The sequence below is a fragment of the Oxyura jamaicensis genome, chromosome 10 (assembly GCF_011077185.1).
Source record: "Oxyura jamaicensis isolate SHBP4307 breed ruddy duck chromosome 10, BPBGC_Ojam_1.0, whole genome shotgun sequence".
Classification (NCBI taxonomy): Eukaryota; Metazoa; Chordata; class Aves; order Anseriformes; family Anatidae; genus Oxyura; species Oxyura jamaicensis.
In genome coordinates, this window is record NC_048902.1 from 3208003 (window position 1) to 3225717 (window position 17715).

Here is a 17715-nt window from a genome sequence, read left to right on the forward strand (position 1 = left end):
CCTACCACATTGTGAACTCGACAGAAAATTCTCGGGAACTGCGTATGATTAGTGTATTGTCCAGGCTTCCTTTATGCTTCAGACTTAGGGAATCATAAGCATCAGTAGGAGACTTAGCAAGCATGTTATTTTTTGTAATAAAACCTTACTCACTCACACTGACAAATACGCTTCCTAAATAAACCACCAAGCAATACGTAAAGAAAAAAGTTACACACATAAGAAGCTTTAAGCAAGTAAGATACACTCTAGTTAAGTTGGAGACATCTGAGGTTCTTTTCAATATTAATTAGGGTCTGAAACAAATTGTGAGGGTGGACTGAGGAAAGCCAGGCTGAAGAAAACGGTGACAGCAACACCTTGATCCAAACTACTTACACAAACACATAATTATCCAAAATTCTTACAAAGTAAGCAAGACACGTCAACGTCAGTAAATATTAGCAACTCTGGGCCCAGGTATGGTGTGAATGTCCTCTCACTGAACCGAAAGCTTATCCTTTAATTTGCATTTCTTCAAATATAGCTGCCCTAAATTTGAGATTACAGAGCTAACTGATGTGATACTTCCTCGCAGAGACATGCTTTCTAGATTTCTAATAATGCCTCTGATGTGGGCAACATCCTGTGAAAGGTTCACAGACTACTTCTTAGAAAGTAATGATTTTTACAGGAGTGCTGCCACTAGCCTTTGAACCCAAACAGATTTTCTACAATACAAAACAAGCCAAAAATGTTTTTATGCCCTGATGCAGAACTTCTGGTACCAATTAAAAATGCACACAAATCGCCCACATTTTGATTCCCAGCACTGAAATTACTCCACAGATCGCAGCCTCTCCCACTCCCCACCGGGGAGTTTTTAATGTGAAAGGATACACAACAGCCTTACGTGAAATAAATGTCACAAGGCTGTCTGGAAAGGTTAACAAAATGAATATTTGAGAAAGCAAGTTTAAATAATACAGGGTTTGGTGGGTTTTGTTTTGTTTTTATTTCACAAGACACAACCTTTGTATAAGCAGGCGGAAGATGCAATGACCACAAAACAATTTTGCAGAATACAAATTTTAGATTTTTCACTACTGCGAAAGAGTATTTCCTGCACAAATACAGGCTTCCCTAAGGACAATTTCCCAGTTTTCTTTGAAGTTACCCGGTCTCTGCTCTCTACACTGGCACCGGACATACAATTACCCAGATAGCTTATCTAGTGTGACTTTATTCATATTAGCTTTGAGTGGGGGCTGTGAGCACAATACCTCAGTGACTGAAAGTGTAGGGGGTAATTTCCCGCACCTCTTGTCCTCATTATCTTTTAAAACTCTTTCCTTCCTTCCTTCCGACAAAATTCTCTTGTGTCCTGAAAAATCCCACTTGCAAAAGCAAAGGCAGCTATTCCTGCATCAGTATTAGAGTAATTAAGCTGTCCTTCCTGTCCTCTGCTTAGCAGATGGCAGACTGGTATTCCACACAGAGCTGAGCATCTGCAGTCCTGTCCTTGAATAAACTAGTTAGTGAATAGAAATGAAAAAAGAAATCAGTCCTCCTAGAAAACAGAGCTGCATTACAGCTTAGTTTAAGCCACACACCAAACAAGATTTCAGGTCCTTCAGCAGTCACTTCTCTTACTTATGAACGATGCGTGTTTTCTATCTCCCTAAAGGTTTCCTTAACTTAAAGGAATCACGTAACACTAAGTGATTAGAAATGTCTAGTTATTCGTTTTTCTTTTAATTATCCATTCCCTCTTACATAGGAATTTATATAATATTTAAGAGACTACAGCAACCAGTTCATGGCTATTTCCACCTATTTTGAAAGTCTGAATATATATTTCTCATTGTAGGAGAGCAAGGGGTGAAAGGAGAGCACATTTTCTCACCAAGTCGATATTCTAAGGAGATAATAGCTAAAGCCAATAACATGTCAATTATTCTACTCCAAAACACATCTGTGAAGTCACAAGAGCTCGGGGATATAGACAGAAGAGCTGAATCTAGTGAAAATTTCAACTCTGTAAGCCTCCAGGACTCTGGTGTATGCTCTGTCCTTCCTAGCCAAGCAAACACATGGAAGAGAGCTAGGCAGAATTTTCCCTGAGGACAAATTGAGGGAAACCCAGACATTAGTAGGGAAGCCCATTGCTGACTTCAAAATCTGTTCACTGGAATGAGACAAAGGTGAGTTGGAAGAACAATCAGTCCCACAAACGAGATGAGTTGGAAAATGCATTTTTGCCCATGCATGTCTGTTGGTTACAATATGGATTTTTGTGCTGTTATGCTCTGATGAAGCCCTGGTCATGAGCCATTCAGATTCAGCACCTCTTGGACAGACATTCAAGTTCTTACCACATATAAGTATATAATAGTATATGGAAACATATTAAACTAAACTGCTTACCTTCTGCTTTCATGTAATGCACAGAGTATGCAATCACTTTGTCTGAATTATACAGCGGCCTCTCCCACGCTAGCAGAATTGCTGAGCTTGACATCGTTTCAGCATGGACATTATAAGGTGCGCTGGGTCTGTCTTCTGACATAACTACAGTAAGCCTGGCCCTGGATAGCACAGATCCCTGACTGTTCTCAGCCATGCACTGATAAATGGCATCATCTTCAGGAATGATCTGGTTAATCACCAATTTACTAAATTCAAAGGAAGCAAAAAAAAAGGAAAAAAGAAAAAAGCTTACATATTGAATAAACGTAGCTCTATAGAATGCAACAACAGTTACGTTTCCTCTATTTCATGGGTTTAAATGATTTGTACTTCACAAACTTTTCAATTAGAAATTAATGTGCTATTGTGAAATCTAGCAACCTGTAGTGTTACTAAAAACCTGCCATGTCAGTATTCGTGTTTAGGCCTGCAAAGCCAGGCACAGTGAAAATAAGCCTGTAAATCTATTGCTCCCTGCAAATAGCACAACCTTAGGATTGCAATTTCTTAACCAACTCTTTAATATGAGCTGTTCGCTATACAGGAGTGAAACAGGTCTCAAACAACTTGCAAGATTCTGGTCTGTACTACACTACTGTACATCTATTGTGAAACCACTTCAGTTTCCTCCCTGGGAATGCAGAGAACACAAAATCTTCATTGGGATTTTTAGGTATTGGCTAACTTGCATTCCTTCTGCCTGTGAAGTGTCCATAATGTTACAATTAATTTTGTTTACTTGAGTTATATCTTGTTTGGCTATATTTAGTTACTGGAATCTCATCCTTTCATAAGAACGTTATTCTTCACCAGCACACCTCTCATACACACCTCTCATACAGCAATGGACATCTTACCTGTTGTACATTTTTATTCTACCATTGGAGTGTATCCTCCTTCCATTTTTCAGCCATGAAATTTTGGGGGCAGGAATTCCTTCTGCCTGACAGGCAAAACGAGCAGTACCAGCTCTAGGCCTTGTTAAGCTTTCTGGCCATTCCACAAATGAAGGAGGAGCTACAGGTAAGTAACAATCAAAAAAATCAAGCCCACATAAATGCCAGGACAGTCAGACTAAGAAAGAACTTTCCCACACGCAAGCCCCTCTCCTCAGGCCACTCAAGCATAAATACACCCATGCAGAAAGCACATTTCATGTGAACAAAGCATGTTGAAAAGCACATACTCCCTCCACAAGAAGCAACATTGCTACACATTTTTGTTTTTGCATTTATAAACACAAACAACAAATCAATCTCCAGTCTACGACAAACTGCTTATGACTCACATAGGCGTATTACATATTTTGACTTTGTCACTAGATTTTATTTTGGAAGTCAACCTTCCCAGATGAAACACTGCACCTGTCTATCTCTAAGGGCAAATGAACTGTTAGTTTATAACTCAAATGTTGAGTGCCTGGCGCATCTCACATGAGTCACGAGACAAAAGAATGCAGCCACAGACCTATGATCCATTTCACCTTGGCAACCTCCCTAAATCCAACCCCTACAAAGCACAGCTCAAGACAGAAGCATGACGTTAAAACAAAGCAGAAGTCAAAGCAGGCTCACCCAGCACAGTGAGAGTTGCCATTGCTACTGTGAAGTTTCGTGTGCCAGGAATAGTGGCCCGACAGACATAGACGCCTGCATGCTGCACCTTCACGTCAGAGATCATGAGGTTCCCATTTCCAAGGACACGAGTATTGAAGACATCAATGGACTTATGGTCTATTCGAGACAGTGGGAGAAGTATGGTTAGGACATTGCTCAATGTATTCAAATAACTGATCTGAATAAGGTTGCCTAAATAGTAATGGCATGGATTTGAGTTTAAAGGTCAAAAAATGCAAAGGAAATTCACAGATGAGTTTTCAGAGATTGCCATTTTATATTTGTCTGCACTTAACTCTTAGTTATCTGACCATTCAGACAGTTGGGTTACTCCACTTAGTAAGACGATATATCTGATATTCTCCATCACAGCTATGGAGTCTCCTCTAATGCCATTTTCCCAGTCACCCTCCCCATCTGTCTTGCACTAAGATTCAGTTCATCACTACCAACAGGTATCATCCACCTCCATCTGAATTATGCTGGGGATAAAATAAACATATTTGATTACCATATATTTTATTTTTCTAAGGAAAAAAACCTTAAGCTAACTGTCACACAACTTTTTTAAAAATAAAATTTGTCTACAAGAGCTACTGAATCAATGAGGAAATAGTTATTTCTCCCACTTCTAGAAATAAAAGGTAGGAAAACTTTTGACAATTTGCTTCTACAGGTATAGTCTTGCCTTTCACATTTAGGTACGTATAATGAGATGTGAAAACAGAGGCAATTTGCATAGCAAAAAGGGGTTCCGCTGATGAACATTCTTACTCCTATTACATTCCCTCTCCTCTTTTCCCCTTCCAGTCAGATTACTTGGGCTCTAAGGCAATCCAGGGTCTGAACAGCCCATTAATACAATGTCCAAATCCCATTCACAGGCTGCTTTTAAGAAGAATAGGGGGAGAAACATTTACAGGATTGTTTTGGAGGATGCAGTCAGTCCAATCTGCCCTAACTTAGCAGTGATTCTATTCTGATTCACAGGTTCCTGAGGTCACTGCCCCACCTGGCACCCCACCTGGCTCACTGTCCATAATGTACTGGGGGCAGTTCAGGACTGGTAACAGAAGCAGGCAAGCCTCAGGAAACCTCAGGGGTTCTCTACAGCAGTATGCAAGTACGTGACAAAGTGTTTCACTTATCCTACCCTCACCTACAAATCATTGCCTACTACATGAAGCCTCAGAACAGTAGCCTAATTGCTGAAATCCTTTCTTTCCAGTTTCACTTCCTCTCCACAGGCTCGATGTTGTATGCTGTAATTTTAAGACCTACCTAACCGGCTCCATGAGATGATTGGCTTTGGATTCCCTGTGGCTACGCACTCCAGTATGACAGTTTGATGAAGAGATGCCGTAATGTTTTGAGGACCAGCTATAATAGCTGGCTTGTGAAAAGGCTTCAAGTCTGAAGCTTTGGAGAAAAATAAAAATAATTTTTTAAAAAAAGAACAAAGAAAGTGAGGGCAATTAAACAAAAGCTTAATTATACATATTTTTAAAGGATGCTTGAAGTTAAATATACATCAAATCCGTATTTCAGTAATTGTAAAAAATATCTATATATCTCAAACAATACTTTAGCCACGAGATATAAGTAAAATTATTATTTTGGTGAGTGTTTTAGAGGGCAGTTAGAGCCCTTCAATGCAAGTAAGTGTTTTTGCTACAGTACTAAGATAACTAAAATATTGTGGAAAAATCTCACATGCTGAGTACCTGGAATAACACTCAGTGTTGCCTCAGTGCTCTTACGTCTACTGGCTATTGTTGTGGCAACACATCGATAGCTCCCAGCATCCTTCTGTTCAACACCATAGATTTGAAGAACTCCTGTAGGTAGAGTGGTTATTCTGTCAAAGAAACAAAAAAGAAATGTAGATAAATGTTCCGCCAGTGAAAGGAGTATTTGGTTTATAAATAGCCATTGCTACACTGACCTGGGAACAGCAGGCTGGAGACTCAAAAAACACTATACATCACTCACCTCTCTCCATTCCTTAACTACAGGTGCGATTCCCTGATTAACGCCAGCATGAGAGCAGAAGAATCTGTTTTAACCAGCAGATCTTTCTCATCCTCAAAAGCAGTCATCCCAGCCTTCTTTAGCCAGCTACCATGTCCGTATTATTCAAGTTGGTGGGATTATTTGGCAGCAATTTCTGCTACCATTGCATAATAAACATACCATTTCCAATAAACCCACCTATGCTTTCAACTTTCATGTTTCTCTTTTTACCTTCCTTTGCATGCTAGGTGTCTCAGACATGTTCAACAAAAGTTACATGCTGAGAAGGATGGGAGTAGGTTGAATGATCGCAGTCTGGCTAGGGAGAATACCCAGCACAGAACAGGCTATACACCTCAAGTTAATGGACTCAAAATACAAGTCTCCCTGAGCAGAATTTCCCTAGCATGAAGTGTTTTAACTCAGTTTTCTACATACATAGTTCTTCATAGGCCCTTAAAAAAAGGAAAGAAAAAAACACCCACAGGTTCAGTATTAATTCTTCTACATTGCACCTGTGAAAACAATCACACTCGTTCAAACTGTCCCCACAGCAAAAGTCCTCCTATTCTGTATCCCACAGCAATTCCCATTCCTAAGAATGACTTGCATGTAAAATTTGTGAATAACAATTCACAGGTCAATGGCCATTCTCTCATTCTATGTTTATTGCAAGTGCCTGGCCTGTGCTCATGACTCTAACCACACAGCTATTACCGTCTCACTAGCAGTGGACATACTACACAGATGGAACCTTTTTAACGTACTGTCATTGCAAGTATTCAGATTTCATTCTTGTAGCAGGCCCAGAATTATCACAGAGAATAAATGACATTCTACAATGTGCAAGTTTACTTACCTGTCCATGGCTACAGGTAACGTTGTTCGATTCACTTCCCATGTCACAACGGCAGGAGGGTTTGCTGTTATTTTACAGACAAATCGAGCTACTCCACCTTCCTGAACCTCAGCTGAAAGCGGCTGGACTTCAAATGCAGAAATGGCTAAAAATAAGAGAACATGTAAGTTGAAGGAGTCAAGTGAGGAAAAAACGTAGGCTAAACCAAACTCCAGATCATAGGTCAACTTGAAAAAATACTCCAAAATACTTCATATCGTCCTCTTTTCTACATGTAAAGAAAGACTGGTCTCAGTACCTTATAAACTTTTCTCAACACCTGCTTTCATTGGTTGCAGGTATATTAAAAATACTTTTATTTTAACTTCATTTGGTTTAAAAATATATATATATCAACCAAAATTAACGTGAATCCCTCAAATAGAATGAGGTGAACAAATGGACTGGCACGCAACTAGAAAGCACACCGGTTATTAAACTATTGCAATTCACATCGATGCAAGAACTTTGGGCCCCACTACACTTCATCAAAAAAAAATCTGACTGCAATAGAAAATTTCTGGAACAACTCTTGAATCCCAACAGTCACACTTCAGTCATTTAATAACACTCACTTCAGTAAATGCATTTGCAAAGTTGGACAAGTTGGTTTGATTGAAAAAAGAAGAAAAACAAAAAAAAAAAACTACAACAATCTCAAATTTTTAACCAACACTTTCGTCCCAAAAGCCCAGGTGAACACCCATTGCTTCCCTGTAAAATTTCAAGCACTTACAACTTCAGGAGTTGGCAAAATTGAGCCAACTGAAATGGCAGATCGATAAATACCTTCCATCTAACAGACACCTAAGAAATTGATCAGGAAATAAAAGCTGAAGGGAAAGGAATACAAAAGCCTCTAATTAATTGCTCTATTTACTGCTGCTCACTACATAATTAACACAAAGAGCATCTAATCAGCGGCAACTCATCTCGGGTAACTCACAACATGAATAATTCCACGTGCATTCACATTCCCTGTAGTTGCACAGGGAACAATCTCTGTAAAACCCCATGATACTGATTTGTTTTTAAAATCAGATTTAGAGTAAATTCTTGTGTAAATTCTAAAAACCCACGATGTAGTAGGCAATATTAGTAGGCTACCCATCTCTTAACTTTCAAGTTTTGCGTTGAAAGAATTCCTCTGTTCTGTTTATTCATTGAATTTGGTTTACATCGTATTAGCTGCGAGGTGTTCTCAGTAACGCCCTGCTGTACAGGGTGCACGTCCAGCACTGATGCACACCGAGCGTCTTAATGGATGCTCCCTCCGACCACCACCACCCCACAATGTAATACTCCTGCACAGCATCAATAAATTAGATTTTGGAGCGTGAAGGAAACGTGCCATCAGGTGACTGCTTTCCCCCACCGCACAAACTAACTGCTAACATAGACTTACCCACGTAAGTTAAAGACTCCTATTACTGGTATAGCTATTTCATACCCTGGCTCAGAATTTTTTATTATTATTATTTTTTTTTTTGCACTGCATTTTGGTAGTTCCATCAGCACTATGGGAATGAACAGTCCTAAGGATAGCAGCAGAGTCCAAGCGTTGCAGTGTTGCGAGCAGCCCTCCCACAAACGCTGGCTAACAAGACTACCAAACCACCCTTTGAAAGCACTTGCCACCACATGATGAGAACGCCATGGCCACTGGAATCCAGGTCTGGCACCTCAAATGTGATTCAGACCGCCAGGAAGCATGCAGAGATGCTCTGGTATCTGTGCATAAGGTCAGCTCCGTGCTTGGCCGTGGCTTTTGGCAGCAGGACCCCACAGCCCCAGCACAGCCCACAGCCGGTTGCTGACCCACCCGCACCGCAGGGAGACCCAGACTCACTCACCTGCAGAATTTAACCCAATTCCCTACGTTGTGCATTCAGTTATTCCTTTCACTTTTGAGCAGTAAGAGATTCATAAACCTCATGGTTAAGTCCTAATTAGCCACTTAATTAAAAGAACAAACAATAAAAGCCACAACATAGATTAAAAGTTACAACAGAAGCCTTATAGGTGGATGGGGTGGAGATGGGACAGGGAGAGGAAACATTCAAGCAGTTTTCTCCCTAAGCAGATATCTTCTTTTGGTTGCTATGAAATCATCAGAAGGAAAAAGAAACAAAATAGTTTTTTCTACAGACCAAAGTTCAGTTTCACAGAGCTGAGATTCAGTGCAAGGCAAACTGCATGTACACCAGATTGCTCCCACGACTCTAAACTCGTGGGATTTGCTTTCTGCTGGATTTGATGCTGTCCAACTCTACCATAGCTTTCCACCACAGAAGAGCAAAACGAAAGCATCCCAACACGTCTCGCGTCCTCCCTTCCTCATCCATCCTAACCGCTGCCTGCGCAGACAACACGGATCATCTGGAGAGGCAGCAGAGTGCTTCCCCTGTGCGGTTCTGAACTGATTGTCTAACACAAGGTCGAGCTCTTGGCATTCATTCCCTATTTATTGAAAGCGTGATGAAGCAAGCTGAGCAAGTCTGCTTAACTTTCAAAATAAAATCTCCTGGAATGTAATAAAGGTTTAATAAGAACACCACAAGTCAACGTAACACAAGTCTGAGAGCCACTGTGCAGCACAGATGTCGCACACAGCCCGTGATGTAAGAAAGGACCGTTCTGACAAGGCAGAAAGGTCCCAGCAAAGCAGAGCTCTTACAGACTTGTAAAAGTTTTGTCTCTAGAGGAACTATAAAATCACACCAAAATTTTCCTTATGTCACAGAGGTTATTTAAAAGGACAGTGTGAGAGTACAAATCTAATATATGGCTTTATTTATATATGTGTGTGCGCGCCCTAGATAGCAAGTACTCTAATATATATTATATACACATAAACATATATAAATAATGATTTATTCCAATGCACCCTGTACATTACAGCTAAAGATTAAAGACAGAAGAGAGCTTCTCAAGAACTCCAAGAAAGTCAAGAAAGTTAATAATACAAGAACAAAATGTCACAATAGCAAGTAAGAACAGACTCAACTATGTGATTCAGAAAATACAGTAACAACTTTTAGCTAATATCTAAAGAACATTTTTCCACCTGAGCAGGACAGAGGTATTCCCCCTGAAATTTAATCTTTAATGACAGCAAAAGTCTGAATTGCAGAGAACTGCACAAAATCTTCAGAATAACTCATTAACATCACTAAATGTCATTTAAGAAGCAAAAAAAAAAAAAAAAAAAGTCATCTCCCAGTCATTCTCAATGTATAAATTGTTTATCAGTTTAGCTCAATACTTGCTCCTTCTGTATCTTTTTTCCTTACACAAATCTGTGGTTTCTTCTTAACTCTGACTTTATTTGTGCCAGTAAAATCTGTTTTTACAAGACTATTGCTGTCTCATGAAACCTGACCTCTTTGTAACAGACTTGTTTTCATGGCAAACGCTGATACCAACTCAGAACCCCAAGAGCAAGTCATTAAAGCAGTGCTGTTAAGAGGCCAGAGCTCTATAAAATGGATAAGAAACAAAGTCTCAAGAGACTTGCGTTGTTCCTGAAAACAACCCTGCAAAACACAATAAATGTAAGTGCCTTTTTATTTGAGGTTTCCCCTCTTCTCCAGTCTATTTAATCATTTTGTTCCCAGGTTTATAGCCAAAAAAAACCCCACAGAACAACTAATGTTACTCCAAGAAGCTGGTGCTCCCATCTTTTTTTAACTTGCAGGATACCAAATGCTGCACGCAGAGGAAGAAAACAATTATTATGAACTGTATTTCATTTTTAAAATTACTGCAATTTATGTAAAGGGAACAGATGCTTGTATAGTTACTTTTGAGTACAAGTATTTGTGATGGCATAAAACACCCAGTTCTGCCCAAAATTAGCCTTACAGAAGGAAACTGGGGTTCAATTCAGGTATGAGTTCCCGCACTTACCACTGAGGCAAATACCCTCAGGCTCAAACGACAAATGATTACTTGTTAACATAATATTAAATATCAGAGGAACACTGCTTCTCTCTACCATGACATACACGTATTGAAAACTATCCTGCATGCATGGAAGAAAACTGTACTTACATTCAGGTTTACATAGCTTTAACAGTTATGGTACAATAAAGTCAAACTCTTAATGGGATGCTCACCCCTCACATCTTGTTGTTGTTAAAATACAGCAGTCCTTTATCATTATTAACAATAATAATAATTTCCTTCACTCCTAAGTGAAGGAAATTATGGAATTAAGTGAAGGTAGATGGCTCATGCAAACACAAGTCCAGACCACTTTGGATGTTCCCTTACAGCCCGCACTTTCCACCTGTGCACTAAAACCAGATGCTGTGGCAGGTCAAGGCCACCTCATGATCATTATGTCCCTAAATGATTTTCCGAATGAGCTGTCTTGAAAGGCAAAAGAAACGCCAACACCCTGTGTATTTATTACTTCTAAATCTTGCTGATTTTTTCACACATAGCAGCTGACACTAGCCCAAGACTGAAGTGTGATGGTATAATAAAGGAATTGAAAGAATGGAAGACAAAACCCCTGACCTGCAACAGCAGCAGAGAATTGGGTTTCACCTAACCAGACTGCAGCAAATATTGTGAAACTCTTCAAACCAAACACTTGCGTGTTTCTCAAGAGGCAATGGCCACTCAGATAGATGAGCTACTCAGGTGGAAACAAAAGTGCCTAATGCCATCATGCCATTTCTAGAACTTACGTGTTAATAGTATTGAGAATTAAACAATAGCCCTCAGCTGCAAATGAAACTTTTTTTTTTTTTTAATTCTCAGGTGAAGAGGTTTCACTTAAGGAAAATAAGCCTGTATGTTAAGAAAAAGCTATGTCTGTTTCCTGAGCAATGGATTTCAGGATAGCATGTGATAAATTTAATGTTTTTCTCCTCTTGATCTAATTTTTATTATACTCTCTCCCTGAAACAGTTGACCAAAAATGCAACAAATACATAGCGTATTAGATATTAGTACTGTAGCCAACTTGCACATATTTGCCTTGAGCATAGTGTGATCCTTGCAGGAGTGAGGCTTAAAACTGATTATGCAAGGAGTTTTGCCACTCCTGTTGCCCGGCTATACGGACACACATTTCCAAGTGATTTGCCACTCAGGTGGCCACTCTGGTCGGGATCAGGAATAACACTGACATGAACACTGACAGGTCCAGACATGGCAAACCTACGCACGTGCAGCCTCCTCCCCATTTCTGATGGGCAGTGTGAGTACACCAAGCCGGAGCTGTCACCAAGCGATCTAACGCGTGGGTCTTTGCCAAATTGTCCAGGAGATGTCAGTGAAAATTAAATGAGGTAGTTAGGTATATATGTGCATATAAATGGTTAAGTAGGTACCGTTCAGAGGTGAATTTCACACAAATGGAGTATCGTGGGTAAAGTTATAAATAACTGTATGTGAAAAGCATTCTGCATGTGCTACCGCAAGCACGGTGATTTCTTACATTCACCCTTAAAATTTTGATCAAGTCTTGTTTGACCTACAATTATAAGGCATAAAAATGTAAGATTTCAGGAGAAAACAGAACCTGACCCATGAGGAACGATTAAAAGAGCTAGGACCTCATTAGTTCTGGGAAAGGAAACCAAAGAGAGAAACAGCTGTCTTACAGATATATTGAGAGGACTCTAATCACTAAAACAGAAAAAGAAGAAACAGGCCTTAGCTGTATTCAGATGAGGGAGGCCTGCTGTATTCAGGCAGGCGAGGGAGGCAATACAACAACTACCAACAGGGGTGGCTGGGCTGCTACCCGCCCACCCAGGGGATGGTGGCACTGCGCTTACTGTAACCTCACACGAAATGCCACAGTAAAGATCCTTTCCCAAAGCACTTTTTTTTTTTTTTTTCAGAAAGCTCTGGAATCTAATAGCATTGTGTTGTTTTCCCCAGGCAAAAAGACTATTCAGAGCAGACTAGTATGAAGAGGCTCTTGAAGTTTTCCATCCCTCTACCTCCTCCCACCTTCTCTTTCACTCTTTGCTCTTCAGAGCTTTATCGGCGTAGTACATTTTACATCAATAGGCCATAAAACCTGTGGAGATAAGATAATGAAGCTAGCACATAAACAAAATGGTATGTAAGAAAGAGTCAGTGTCTGAAGAACCCTTCTGTAGAAGCCAAGTGCCAGCCAGACGTTCCCTAAGGTGTAAGAGACAGCTGAGGTGTGCCACAGGGTCAGCGTAACTTGGATTGCCTACAGTTGGACAACGATTTGTACACTCTTGCTATTCAACAGCTAATGTATTGGAGCAGCTCTGTTAGCATCCTTCCACATCTTCAAGCCAAGAGAGTCAAAGTATTTCAGAGAAAAATGTGACAAGATAATCAATAGCTACAGCAGGTAGCCTCTTTGATGCCTCAACAGCTGCTCAATTACATGGGAAAGAGGAGAATAGCCTTGCTGACTCTTAGAAACAAACATCAACCTACGCATTTACATGTTAAGTACGAATTCAAGATTTGAAGTTGTTCAGTCAAAAACAGACGTAGCGTCCATGAACTCCTCACGTGCCTCTCCTCAAATACATTAATTAATCATCAGAACGTGCCCACACAATAGAGCTCTCAAGATGTTTTTCTCGCTTACATATTTAGCAACACCTGGAGTACCAAAGGGAGGAGGAGTAACGACCAGCCCTGTTCCAGCTGTTTGCACACGCTGCACACCCCTGCGTACTTGCAGGAGGGAAGAGCAGAAGACTGTACGTTATCCTAATCTGATACACAAGGAAGTCTTGTTTACAGGTTCAGTCCCTCAGAACAGCATCCACAGACTGGAATTACTTGACCCAACCTAAGTCATACAGTTCCAGTCCGAGAAAGGAATATGGCCTTATAAACCCAATTGCCTTATAAATCTAATCGCCTTTCCAAGCATTTCAAACAAGCTTTTCCATCATTTCACTTCCAAAGCTAACATACATTATAAAGGATTATAGAAGCAGTTTATAACAGCTCTAATATCCATACAGATACAGAGTATAACTGGGACGGTCAGAGAAGCCACAGTCTTCAAACCATCCCACTTTACCTTACTGATGCCTTGGGAATAGTTTTGCTAGAACAGCTCTTTGCACCCTTTACTCCCAAATTAAACTAATTCCTTTTCAATGCGAAGCAAAGAGACTGCTGCTATTAATCCCTGGGTTTTAATGACGTACTATCAGCGAACTGTTAGACATGACTTTAAAGCAGTATTCCCTTGAATTGCCTGGAAATGTGCTCATCCCTATAAAGAATTCCTTTTACCTTTCTGTTTTGTTTTCCACTTTCATACTTCACCTTTAATTTCCCTCTCCCCTTTATTCTATCAAGCCAGTCACTAAGAACCCACTTTTAGGAAGAAGACAAGTTACAGCACTAAGATAAACACTTTAGCATGAAAAATATGAACTCAAGACAAAACTGGAATTACGGATGGCAAGTCATGTTTCCTCTAGTCCAAAGTGACATGAAAAGTAGTCACAGGAGTGCAAATAATGTTCTCTTTTTTAATAAGATCTGTCTTCATTGTTGAGGAACATGCAGAACAAAAACTCTACAGGCTGCTGTGTATACTGGAAATATCAGCAAGCAGGATAACATTTAGCCTATCACCACACTATTTGTTAAACAGATTACACTGTGTATTTTTGCAGATATTTCTCAAGTTAAACATATTTCCAGGGTAAAGCTAATACACCAATTTTCTCTTCCTAAAATTAAAACAGAAGAAAAGAAAATGGTCCCCTTTGACTTCACGGATATTAAAAAATTCTTACGCTTGCAATGGTTTGAACACCATAGCAGCAGTTTTGAAGGAGACAGCTCAGAAATGTATTGGAAAAGGAGCCCCGTCTGCAGCAATTACCTTAGAGCATTACAATTATGCAATAGGGAGGTTAAACGATACAAACTGCTGCATTGATCTGACACTGCCAGTAACTGTATAGAACAACTATTAATCTGCTTATCCCAAAGTTTTCTCTTTGAAATTTGACATTTTGAATCTCCTAGCAGGCATTTTAAAGGAGGTGGATTGGAATTACAGCTTGTACAAAATACAGTCATGTTCTACAGTGATCACTATTATTCTGAGGCTTTGCTCAAGTCTCCAGAGCTGCATTTGGTTTCTTGGGAGCCACTAGCTTCGTACTACAACTTGAGTTCCTCTTCCCTTCCTACCACATTTTTTTTTTGGTAAGTTCAAGAATGGATCCCATCAAAATGGGATGACAAGTTTTGGAGCTACTGGCATAGGTATTAGCATCCATGCAAGATACGTTAACAAATCCAGAAAGAGTGAATGTTTAAGACTGCTGACAAATATTCCTCCCCACACCGACACCATTTCGATTGGCTTTGATTCAGGGCCTTGTCTTAGAGGTAAGAGACCTTTTATTGTGAAAATACCATACCTCTAATCAGTTCTCTAGGTGATGTATGTATTATTCCTCACCTCTGGAACATATCGCTCCATTCGGATCAGAGGGAGAGCAAAGGAGGTTGTTCTGTTTTTAGTAATCTTTTGAACTTTTTTTTTTTTAATGAACATTAATGCCAAAATCTTTTTTTAAAAAATGAATGTTATATCAAATCTTCAGAAAATACAAGCATAGACAATAAAAAAAAAGCCAGACATTGGAAAAACGAGATTAGAAACACCATTTCAGCAGTGTGAAAACACATGCAAGCACAGAGAATGAATGAGCCAGGTTTGGTCATGAAATTTGACATTTTCTATAGACAAAACTGATCCTTCACACCACTTACTCCTCACGTTTCAGCTCCTAGAGTAATAATGGCAGGTTGTAGGCAAGAAGCAAATCTTTCAGATGAATTAGTCCATGAGATCCTTTCAAAATCACATATTGAGTAGCGAAGAGGCCAAAATCTGTCCTGCATATAGGGATAATTAGAGACAGCTTTCACTGATAAATACCAAGGAGACCCCTGATGAGGTAATGAGTGAGGATTTAGGCCATCTGCCTTTCTGCTATCATCAGTTCGTGCTCTGGTCAAATCTTCTTGAAGCCCCTATTCCTAAGGTAATGGGTAAGCTCTGCCGTAAGCTTACGGCAGTTTCACCTCCAACAAACCACCAGTCAATTACATCTAGGAAACAGTCTGCTCCACTAAAACTTATGGTCACCTTATTGCAAAAATATTTATTTCTAGGCCACCTTACACTTAGTTCTACCCCCAAAACTAAACAAAGAGAGGGAGGTGCAACAGTTTTTCCTTTCCTCCCTCTTACTCTTGCTAACTTGCTAGCAGGTACCTAAGTAGTGTAACTTTACACACTGATTTCCAAACTAAGATGTAGGTCACTAGGAATTACTCCCCAACCCCTGATAAGAGGGGGGGAAATAAATAAATAAATAAACAATTGACTTCGTATATAAAGAACACATTTTTAAAAACACGATGCAAACTGGTTTCTCTGTGCATTAAAACCTTTGCACAGCAATGTCCATGGAAACCCTGTCACCCTCCACCCAAAAAAAAAAGTAGCATTTGCAGAGTCACAAACTAGCCACTCTGTCTGTGGTACTGAGGAATACTATAATCTAAAAGCAATGAAATGGAGAAGCAAAGAGGTCAACAGCCTAAGCACTCTTGAACAAAAGTTCCCTTGGAGATGTCAGCTGCGATCTCATTTGTTTCCCCTAACACTTTCATGTCTCCCTGCTCCTTTCTTTAAGGCTCCTAACTCAGTGGCTGACAAATGATCACTTTAAAAATCTCTGTACAGGAATAACCAAGTCTGAATATGGCCACTGAATGTAACTAAGCTCTCCGACCGCTCGGACCGGGGCTGATTCTGTAAAGCTGTTTCTGGCCACACACACAGCAACACAGTTTTAACCATCAGCTTCTCAAAATGAAGCAAATTAGGTGAATTTTCACATGTAATATCATCTCTTCCGGACAACTTGGAAGTCAAGTGGACTATTCTGGAGCAGGTTTTTAGGGAAATACATTCATGATTTATTCTTTCTTTCCTGCAGTACCCTCAGAAAATAGGAAAGCATGCTGACTTCTCCACATGCAGAATGGAAACTGTGTTAGGGGCAAGTTTGCAGATACCTCCCACTGCAGAAAGTCAAGAGAAGAGGAGGACCCAAACGGATGCGTGCAGAAGACAGTTGACAGGAAAGGAGAAAAAAACTTGACCAGATAAGGAAAATAATTTTTTTAACCCCCTACAAAGAAGTGGGAATAGCCTTTTCCTTCTATTTCCTGACGTTTCAAGGTTTTGGTTTTTGTTTGTTTCCCCCTCATTAAAAACAAACCAAATACTTTCTTCCCCTCTGTAAGAGGTCTATAGAAGTGAAGGTCTGGAGACAGCCTCAAAGACAGCATCATCTTTGGCTGCTCCAGAGAAAAAAAGCAACCGGGAAAAAAAAAAAAAAAAAAGAAAAAAAAAAAAAGAGAGATGCATTTGGTTCTGGAACAGCCTCCCTTTGGCAAGGGAGTTTTGGAAACGCAACCCGCTCCTACGTGGATGTCTGAAGGCAGAAGCAAACCCTCCTATTGCCATTTATTCTCAGAAGCATTCAGTCCCGTAAATATTTGTTTCCTGGGCACAGAACAGGTCATCAAATGGAACACCAGACTTTCAACATTTAAACATGTGGCTGGCTGTTTACGTTCTCCTTTTAAAAACAAGCAGAAAACCTGTGGATTCACAATTATTAAAATAAGCCTCACAACGGACCAGGAATCTCTAAGATAACAATTCATTTT

The 17715-nt window shown here is 39.9% G+C and overlaps 1 protein-coding gene and 1 long non-coding RNA gene across 2 annotated transcripts in view; one reads left to right on the top strand and one right to left on the bottom strand.

Moving 5' to 3' along the window:
* Positions 1-17715, bottom strand: part of PRTG (protogenin) — an 84718-nt gene that overhangs the window by 44395 nt on the left and 22608 nt on the right. Inside the window, exons 3-8 of the mRNA XM_035336167.1 lie at positions 6937-7081; positions 5789-5922; positions 5346-5483; positions 4023-4181; positions 3306-3465; positions 2407-2654 (exon numbers count right to left, since the gene is read on the bottom strand). Coding sequence (XP_035192058.1) covers positions 2407-2654; positions 3306-3465; positions 4023-4181; positions 5346-5483; positions 5789-5922; positions 6937-7081 — 984 coding nt within the window. The remainder of the gene's footprint in view (positions 1-2406; positions 2655-3305; positions 3466-4022; positions 4182-5345; positions 5484-5788; positions 5923-6936; positions 7082-17715) is intronic.
* LOC118172327 lies at positions 5053-6258 on the top strand. Its single transcript, XR_004753645.1, has 3 exons — positions 5053-5187; positions 5293-5399; positions 6080-6258. It is a non-coding gene; the product is annotated as an uncharacterized LOC118172327 (long non-coding RNA).